At 51.7% G+C, this 9,991-nt stretch overlaps 1 protein-coding gene and 1 long non-coding RNA gene across 3 annotated transcripts in view; one reads left to right on the plus strand and one right to left on the minus strand.

The window, feature by feature from the left end:
• The window catches only part of RASA3 (RAS p21 protein activator 3), a 119,297-nt gene extending 116,455 nt beyond the window's left edge, over window positions 1–2,842 (minus strand). The window contains exon 1 of one of the 2 annotated variants that reach the window (XM_042930903.1): window positions 2,674–2,842. In XM_042930903.1, coding sequence (XP_042786837.1) covers window positions 2,674–2,728 — 55 coding nt within the window. In that variant the 5' untranslated portion in view covers window positions 2,729–2,842. Of the gene's footprint in view, window positions 1–1,675; window positions 1,875–2,673 lie in introns of those variants that run through there. The other variant, XM_042930908.1, reaches the window with a different exon arrangement.
• Window positions 2,843–2,959: 117 nt separating this feature from the next.
• On the plus strand, window positions 2,960–8,734 carry LOC122199652. The gene is made up of 4 exons (XR_006193594.1): window positions 2,960–3,059; window positions 3,406–3,714; window positions 6,838–6,977; window positions 8,570–8,734. It is a non-coding gene; the product is annotated as an uncharacterized LOC122199652 (long non-coding RNA).
• Window positions 8,735–9,991: the final 1,257 nt, after the last annotated feature.

The following is a 9,991-nucleotide window of genomic DNA, read 5'->3' on the forward strand; positions in this document are numbered from 1 at the left end:
GGTTTGCAAGTGTGCAGAAGAACTACCCAGAACGACTGTGACATTTAAGTTGGGGGGAGACAAGAACTCACAACAGTCACAACACAAATGCCTCACTCTGATCCGGCATTTGCAGAAGGTGGACAAGCAGGAGGAGGAGGAAAACGAGGAAGAGACTCTGCCCAGTGTCCCCAGCTTCTCAGTGATACCAAGTCCCATCACGCAATCCGAAACTACTTGAGACAAGAGGGCCAAGGCCCAGGCACCTAAAAATCTCTTCATCCTCCCAAACATGTCCTGCCTTTTTTCTCAGCAACAGGAGCAGTGATACTGCTTGTTGGTGTCAGCTTAGGAGGAATTTTCTTTCTGTCCTTTTCTGGGATCGAGGAGGTGGGCATCAACGTGGGCCAGAACAATACCGTCTTGTAAGCCCCCACCGGATGCAGCCAACAGCTATTGCCTGCATTTTGCAAATGGAAAAATGAGTCTATGGAAGGGGAGGGCACTTGCTCCGGGTCACCCAGCAGGCCAAGAGCACACAGGCATGCAGCCAGCCAGCCTGGAGACGAGGCTCCGAGATGAATGGACAGCCTGGCCAGCGTGTCCCCGAACAAGGAGGGGCGAGCGTGCATGTGACCGTGTGTATGATTCATGCACGTCTGCCCCTCCTCCAGATCAACTGTGGTGTTCCTCGTCATCTCGCGCCTTCAAGACCAGGACATTCAGGCAAGTCAGAGCCGAGACTGACCAGAGCAGACCAACAAAGGAAAGAAATCAAGAGCTCAGCACACCCCCTTCCAAGCTCAGGATCACCCTCACCACATTCTATTAACAGGTGTCCCTCAAGTTCAAGCCAGCACACCCACAGTTCACCTTCAGGGTCTCCAGCCCAGGCCCGAACTCAGAAGCACAGCCTAGGCCATTTCTGTGCTCAGACACAGGAGGCTGCCCTGCCTGTGCTAGGTGGAGGCCCCTGCTCCCTGAATGCCCCCCCCCCACTACAAAGGTGAGACACAGATGTCTCCCCCTTGCAGCCCAGCCCCCGCCCCCAAACATGGGGAGGGAGGGCCCCAAAGGGTCCCACGTGGGGGTAGACACGGCAGATGGGCCGGGTCGAGGCACTAACCTCAGCTGAGCTGGGTGTGTTTCTCTTGCTTGTTTAAAGTGGAACAGAAAGGACAGAAAGCCTCGCCAAGCAGCATCTTCAAAGCCCTTTCCTTCCACCCCAGGCCCCTCCTTGTCCGGTCGAGAGCCCACTCACGAACGTGCACCAGCAGGCTAGTGGAGATGCTCTCCTGGATCTTCAGGTGTCTCTCCTCACTCCCCTGCGTCACATACTGTGCCATTCTGGAGAGAAATCAACCTCTCTGCTCAACACACCGGTGTTCCAGAACGCTCCCAGGATGAGTCTGAGACTGGCTGTGCCAGGCCTGAACCATAAAGTCCTCAGACCCACTCCTGCCTGCTGTGCCCGGAAGCCTGGCACACTCCTCCACAGACAGACCCCCACCCAGGTCCCCTCCTGCTCCCCTTGATTAAGGAAGCACCTCAAACCCTCACACAGCTCAGTGGACCCAGGAACTGATGAGGGTTCTTGGCCAAAGGACCCTGGTACAGGCACCCTCCCTGCCCCCACGTCAGCAGGAAGGTAATGCCGAATCTCTCAGTGCGAAAGTGACAGCAGATCCCAACCAACCGAACAGGGAAATGGTTGCAGGCAGCGTAAGTCCACTTCTCAGCCAAATATCAACAGTGTCTCAGTGACGATCCATAAACCAAAATAAAGCAGACAGGAAACAACACGCTGATTTGGGGGAGCTGGAATTCCTCAGGCAGCATCGAATGTCATCAACAACTGACACTCAGTCACTGGGCGCCTGGCTGGGTTCCCAGCGGCCCCTTTTCACATGGGAATAGAAGGGACTGTGGAGGCAAGAAGGACCTGAGGACAGGCGACACTCTGGGTCGTCGGGAACCCTCTTCAACATAAACTGCCCTCCCAGCCGCACATTTATGGCACCAACGTCTAACGGTCACTCGAGGCAAGGATCTTGTTTTGGGGGGGAGGGGAAGGGGACGTGCACATCACCCTCCCGAGATAAAATGAATCCTCCAGATAAACCCAGGAAGTCCAGATATAGCCCTCCAGCCCACTCCAGAATCCGCCTGTCATTTCCCTCCCCCAGCTCCTGGACCCAGTGACAAGGGCAGAATCCTCCCCAGTGACACAGCCTGAATGGCAGGCGCTGGTGGCCAAAAGCTCCCCCCCCCGCCCCGCCCCGGCCAGTTCTCAATGGAAGGGGGGTGCTGGGGTGGCTCCCCGTCTCCCAGCCCGACGGAGCCCCGGACCGAGGGCACGCCACACACATCCGCCTACACGGACGCGCACGCCCGCACCAGTCCGCAGCCCCAGCCGGCCCCACGGCCCTGGGGGAACGCGGGGAAGGAAGTTTCTGGGTGCAGCAGCGGAGGGCAGATGCGGAACCTGAGGTCGGCGGGTCGGCCCCCGGCCATGCACGCACCCAGGGCCCCCACTCGCGCACGCTCCAGGCGGGGACGGGCCCCGTGTCCTGCACCGCACCGCCCCCCACCCCGAACCGCGCCTCCAGGGAGCCGCTTCCCCCGGAGCCGCCGCAGCCCGGCCCGTCCTCGGGGGGAGGGGACGCGCGGCGCCCCGCCGCCCCCGGCGCTCACCGATCTTGATCTTCACGCTCTGGAAGACCCGGAGCCCTTCCTCCTCCACCGCCATGCTGGGTCGCCCGCCCGGGAGCTCGCGGGGCCTCGCCGGAATTCGCGCGCCGAGCCCCGCGGAGCAGCCGGAGCCCGAGCGGCGGCGCAGTCCCCGCGCTCTGCGCCAGACCCCGCGCGCGCCGGGTCCGCGGCGCCACCGCCGCCCGGCTCCGCCCACCGGCCTGCCCAGCTCCCCATTGGCCGCGATCGCAGAGGGGCGGGGCGTGAAGGTTCCGCCCACAGCGCGACTCCAACTGCCCACTGGCTGAGGTCTAGGAGGCGGGAGCGAGACGGCTCCGCCCGCAAAACAGCCCCACCTCCATATTGGCCAAGGCTCGGAGAGGGGCGGGGTCGGTCTCTGGGAGGGATAGGAAGGGACCCCGCGGCGGTGGGGGGAAGGGGGGGCGCGGAATGGAGGGGGAACCGGGCGGGGCGAGGAGAGGAAGAGGGGGAGCTGGGAGGGGGATGAGAAACCGGCGGGGGCGTGGGGTAAAGGACTGGGCGTGGGGCGAGGGGCGCAGGATGAGAGGATGCCGGGCTGGGGGTGGGCACAGGACTGGGGGGGAGCCAGGCAGAGCATGGGGTTGGACCCTGCAGGGGCACGGGGGTGGGGGGCGGGGGGACGGGAAGAAGGGAGACCCTGAGGCTTGGGAGGGGATCATCCAGATTAATGCGCTCAAAAATCTTGAATCCTAGATGTCCCTAAATCTACAGGACCTGAAGACGTGTCCCATTTCTGCGTGTTAGACAGCGGTGCTCTCTCTGTGGTTGAAGATGATTTCAGAGACCTCTGAGACAGTAGTACACCCCGTGATCAGCCTGCAGCTCCACTCCTCCACCATGTCACCATCACCCAGCTGGAGAAGCGCCAGGCCTGAAGAAGAAGGTCCTATCTGCCAGGGAGCATCACGACCTAGGAAACATGTGCCTAGGGACTGAGAAAATCCACAGAACCAGATCCAGAGAATATTGGATTCTGGCAGGCAGGACAAGAACGTAGATCAGGTTAGAGTTTATTGATATGGGATCTTTCCATCATGATACAGGATTTGGCACCTTAGCAAGTACCCCATGCCACTAGCGTGGCCTTTGGAAGCTTATACAAAGTGGTGCCCCACACTAAGTGGAAATGCCAAACAGTCATGGCAGACAGCGGAGAAAAGCATCAAAATGCTCAGAGAAGTGGCACAGGAGAGTAAACACACTCACTAAGACCCGGAAACCTAGTTGTGAGCTAGGTTTCCTGGAAAGCCCAGAGGACACTCCATTTACAGAAAGGAGTGTGCAGATGACACCCTGAGCGGTAGCTGGCATTCTAGGACTGGTCGGGGAGTCTAGATGCTGCTACAGAGAACACTGGGCTCCCTGACAGCAGTGACCATGATCACACAGTGACAGAGGGCGAGCAGTGATGTCTAGCCACTAGAAGCAAGCCAGTTGCTATATTATACTGAGCAGCAGGACTGGAGTGGTGGCTGTGCACTCTGAACTGCAAAGAGCTACAAGATGGTCAGCTAGATGTGGTGTCAGGAGGGCACTTAGCCAGCCAGCGGGGTACTGCTCCATTCTTGCAACCAAAGGAAATCAAAGATAGGTATGAGGAGGCTGAAGGAATTTGCCCCAATAAAACCTGTGAACCAGTTCTCATCTCCAGAACCCCCTGACTGGAGGAGAGGACTTGGCCACACATATGCATAAGCGTTCCCTTAGGACTTCCCCCAATGGCAGCTGTGGCCATTTATCCAGACATTTCAAGGGCAGTTTGGCTTTGAGTCTGAATCGACATGATACCCAGTGACCCAAGATGTCATCATGCCCCTGTTAGAATAGGACTTGTGAGGTCCAGGAAATAAATGGAGGCCTGGCCCGGGGAAGACTCACAGTAGGCCCACTGGATCCAGGGACCCACCTAGTGGCCATTTATTTTCTCTGGCACTGAAGGTAAAATTGGCATAGACATACGTTACAGTTGTCAGAAAACCCATATTTGTTCCTTGGTGTTGGGGCTAAGAGTCACCCCAGCAGGGAGGGCCAAGTGGGGTGCCAGGATGGAAAATAAAAACCATAACACATCCTAGGGAAGATTGGGACGAAGACTCCCCTTAAAGACCAGAAAGGTCATGTAACTCACCAGTCCCACCTATGACTCCAGACAGATTCTGGAGGGTGACAGTGGACCACACAAGCTCAAACCATGCAGTAGTCCCAATTGCAGCCACTGTACCAGAGTTGGTGCCACTGCCAGGCCACGTCAGCACAGCCTCTGGCCGTGGAGCTGACATGTCCACTCTTCTCCATCCTGAAGGAGAAAGAGAATCGGAAGCAATTTACATCATGTGGCATGGACTAATGCACACTTACAACCTGCCCCACTGCTAGGCTTCCCTGCCCTCTGTTATAAAACAGTCCAAAGAGACCTGGACCATCTGGGCAGGATTCAGAATGTTAATTGGCTCACTATATTAATGACATCATTTTAATTAGGCCAGATGAGCAAGAAGTTGGCAGTTCATTGGAGGCTTTGGTAAGACATGTGTGGTCTAAGACACATGTGCTCAGAGGACAGGAAGTAAATTTGTGAAGATTCAGGGCCTCCCCACATCAGTGAGGCAAGAGGTCCACGACTGTGGGCCTCTCTTTCCCTCTACAAACCACAGAGACCAGCACAGCATACTTCCAGGATCCCTTCCTTAACAAAGCCCGGCATCCACAGAACTGTGCAAGTACCCTGTCTTCTCAAAACTGTGTTCTGCACAAAGGACTTGATCGCTAGTTTTCCAAATTAAACTCAGTTCCCTTAGAGCTTATGATGATAAGAAACAGGAAAATATTGGGGGATTAAAGGAAAAGATGAGACTTTGTTGAAAGTATCTATAATCTCTTTTGTTTATTACTCACTGTTAAATTTTTCCCTCTTTGATAGAACCCTCTTTTGTGACACTCCGCAAAAAAATATTTCTTGAAAAGTATCAGTCTATCAACAGGTATTTATGAATTGCTAAGACAGCATAATTAGACCATTTATTAATCATATCTGATCAATAGACTTTCAAAGTGGCATAAAATAAGTGACTAGTATATAATAGAAAAATTTTTATTATTTTTAAAGGTTTTTATTTATTTTTGAGAGAGACAGAGCACAAGCAAGGGAGGGGCAGAGAGAGAGGAAGACACAGAACCAGAAGCAGGCTCCAGTCTGTGAGCTGTCAGCACAGAGCCCGATGCAGGGCTTGAACCCATGAACTGCAAGCTCATGACCTGAGCCGAAGTCAGACACTTAACAGACCAAGCCACCCAGGCGCCCCTAGAATAATTTTTAAAGGGTCCAAAAAAAGTAATGAAGGAAGAAGCTATTGTATCAAACATCTACAGTGAAAACAGCTACTGCAAAGAGTTCACAGCTCTGCTTCCTGGTTTTCAAGGTGAAAACAGAAATATGGAAATATGGCATTTTATACAAGTTCTATTATTTAATACACAGAAGTGTATTAGTTTTCCAGAAAAGGCTATTTTAACCAACTAAGCAATGTAAGGAATTGTTTTCATAAGGGACATTCAGCACCTTGGGGAAGGATACTTTCAATCTCAAATGACTAAGTAACCTTTGCAACATGCTCACTTCAACACCTGGCTCAGAGTAAAAACTCAACTGGTATTTGTTGGGTAAATGTACTGGAATCTCCTATTGTCTCACAAAAACTTTAGGAACATGATGTTAACTCATAGCTTTCTGAGAAGATTCATCCAGCTCTTGGGAGTTAAGGAGCTCAGCTCCCTCATGGCCCAAGTGTCTATGAGACATGACACCACACACCTTTGGATGATGATGTTTGGGCCACACAGAGCACAGAGGCGTGCGGGGACACATCTACACTCAGGTTCCTTGTGGACACTCGAAGCCCAGATGTGCTGCTGGTAGAAAGGAGGCCCTGTGCTCCGGATGCAAGTGGACCAAGAGGCCACACCGGAGGCCTTGGTGGTGCATAGCCAAAGCTCTTCCGGGCAGCATGAGGGGCCACACTGCCTACCCTGCTCACGCCTCAACAAGCAACTGTGTGCCTGATGAGGGGAGGGAAGGGATGTCACATCTGTCTGGGAGCTGGGAAAACCCACTGGGATATTTTTCAGGCTCTCCTCCTGCTGTGGCAAATGAGAGGCCTCATTTTGAAACTCAGAGATAGACAGAGGCAGCCTGGATCCCTAAGTCACTACTGGAGGGCCACTGGGATCTGCGGCTGTGAAAGCGACAAGTGTGAAAGTTCCCTCAGGTAAAGCCGGTAAGATCTGGGAATCACGTAGCCCAAGCCTGTCCTACCCTTGCTAATAAAAACCTTAATGAAGCGTGTATGGTAAAATCCACAGCACAGGAAGCACCAGATGTTGGTGAGGATGCGGAGAAAGGGCATCCCTCCTCCACAGCTGGTGGGAATGCAAACCGGTGCAGTCACTCTGGAAAACAGTATGCAGCGTCCTCAAAAAGTTAAAACTAGAACTACCCTGTGATCCAATAGTCGCACTACTGGGTATTTGCCCAAAGAATGCAAAAACACTAATTCAAAGGATACATGCACTGGATGTTTATAGCAGTGCTATCTACAGTAACCAAATTACAGAAACAGCCCAAGTGTCCACTGACTGATGAATAGAGAAAGAAAATGTAGCATATCTATCTATCTATCTATCTATCTATCTATCTATCTATCTATACGCACGATGGAATATTACTCAGCCATAAAAAGGAATGAGATCTTGCCATTTGCAATGACATGGATAGAGCTAGAGGGCATTATGCTAAGTGAAATAAGTCATTCAGAGAGACAAATATCATATGACTTCACTCATATGTGGAATTTAAGAAACAAAACAAATGAGTGAAGGGAAAAGAGAGAGAGAGATAAACCCAGAAACAGACTCTTTTTTTTTTTTTTTAACATTTATTTGTTTTTGAAAGAAAGAGACAGAGACAGAGCATAAGCAGGGGAGGGGCAGAGAGAGAGGGAGACACAAAGTCCAAAGCAAGCTCCAGGCTCTGAGCTGTCAGCTCAGAATCCGATGCGGGGCTTAAACCCATGAACCACGAGATCATGGACTGAGCCGAAGTCAGATGCTTAACCGACTGAGCCCCCAGGGACCCCCAAGAAACAGACTCTTAACTCTAGAGAATGAACTGAAGGTCACCAGAGGGGAGGTGGTGGTGGCGGCAGGGGGGTGGTATGGGTGAGATAGGTGATGGGCGTTAAGGGGTACACCTGTTGTGATGTACAGAAGTGTTGAATCACCATATTGTACACCTGAAAATAGTATTACACTGTATGTTAACTAAAATCTAAATAACAACTTAAAAAATAAAGTTTACATGGTATGCTATTTTATTAATACCAATGCAATAGTAATCAATATCAATTCAATCATCTGTGAATTTGAGTTAATAATAAAATACAACCCCAGATGTCCAGTGGATTTACCCATTAAATAGATTTGTGTAATGTCTTGATTGCTTATTATGAAAATATTTGCTCAAAATAACTTTTTATCATAATAAAGTTTAATTTGCTATTTTTGACCGAATTAGTCAAATATCAAAGTACTTTTTGAAGACACCTCCTGAAATCAGCAATTAATTAGACTCCAAATCTTGTCTCATTAGCTATGGCAGGAATATATGTATTTTTTTCCTTTTAAAATCTCCATCAAATTACCCCAGAAAAAGTTAAAAGGAGGAGGGCCCCTAATTCACACCATTTGGGATGGGCATGTGCTGTTAAGACCATCGTGACTCTCAGTATTCAACAGAATCACAGCGCAAGCTCCACAGGAGAGAGAGCCCAGAACTCTAGAAAACCCTCTGTCTGCCCCACAGGTGCTTCCTGCAGGGATCCAGACACAGAGGCCAAACACAAGTGCACCAGCAAGTCCTACCCTGTTCCTCAACACCGTTACAACCCAGCAAATCAATTCATCAGCTGCCAGGAAGACCTGTTCCTTCTGTAAAACGTTAGACCCAACATAACAGTAAAAACTTTCAAAGGGTAAAAATGTATGTGTGTGCCCATCATTACAACACAAGTGTTTTTATTTCTCTTTCTTTCCTTCAAGGTTTTATTAGTATTTATATGCATATAACTTGTTTAAATGCACATCTCTTGTGTTTAGCAGTTCATTTATTTAGCAAACCTTTATTGAGCACCTAGCACGTGTCCAGAACCTGCCAGGCCCTGCGGGAACACCAGAAAACAACACACACCCCTAACCTCAGGGCCCTTGAACTTCCTGTGTAGTGACTACCACTGACAGCTTTCCCTCTGGCTGCACTTAGTTCAGTTTGGAACAATATGGAAAAAAAGAGAAACAGAGGAGAAAATCCTAGAAGTAGGCACAGTCTCTGAGGTGTAGACACAACAGCAGCACTGCACAGAAAACTCGGAAAACTACCTTTGAAGCTGTGGTGGGGGGTCTGGGAACCGAAGAGCCCCCTCGGGACAGCCCCGCCCCAGGCACTGCCCTTCTGCCTCCAAGGCACCAAAGGGAATGGATGGTCGCAACTGCTGAGAAGGAGATCTGCCAGAGTGCGTGTCATGGGAGGCCAGTGACCACAGAGAGGAAGAAAGATGAAGCCGGGGGCTCGGGAACAGACGCGGTCTCTGTGGGCATGGGGACATTTCATTTACCTTTGGGCACAATGTGAGGGACTAACACTGCTTCTCCACATCTATGGACTATGACAGGCCACTGATTTTCTATTCCTGCCAAATAATGCGATGTGAACATAACCGTTCCCCACGGTGATCTCCAAGTGTGTTTGTAAAGTGGGCATAACAGCACCAGTGCACAGGGCTCTGGGACCACCAGTGGCATGGGGGGGATGGGACCACAGTCAAGCCAGACACCGCCAGTTCCTGGTGGCTTTTTCATCATTACTCCCTGCGGGCAAGGGTGGGGCTCTTTCCTCCCTGCCCTGCTGATGCTGCAAACCCCCTGAGCACCTGGTAGACGCCAGCTGCCCCCCAACCACGGCAGGAGCCGGTGAGAAGCACAACTCAGCTTTCGTTCTGGGGTCTCAGGATATGGGTCCCTGCGGGTTTCCTCAGCAGATGTCAGCTGCCCCTCTAGGCCCCCACCCCCTTCTGAGCACAGAGCAAGAGCCCTCTTCCCTCCTCTGGGGTGTGCTTGAGGCTAGTGTAGAGGGTGGCTTCTGGCGACCAGAGGTGATGGTGAGCTCACGTTCCTCTGCAGGAAGAAAACCTCATTCCAAAGACATGGACACAAAGCCTATGTGTGATAG

The sequence above is a fragment of the Panthera leo genome, chromosome A1, assembly GCF_018350215.1.
Source record: "Panthera leo isolate Ple1 chromosome A1, P.leo_Ple1_pat1.1, whole genome shotgun sequence".
NCBI classification, from domain to species: Eukaryota; Metazoa; Chordata; class Mammalia; order Carnivora; family Felidae; genus Panthera; species Panthera leo.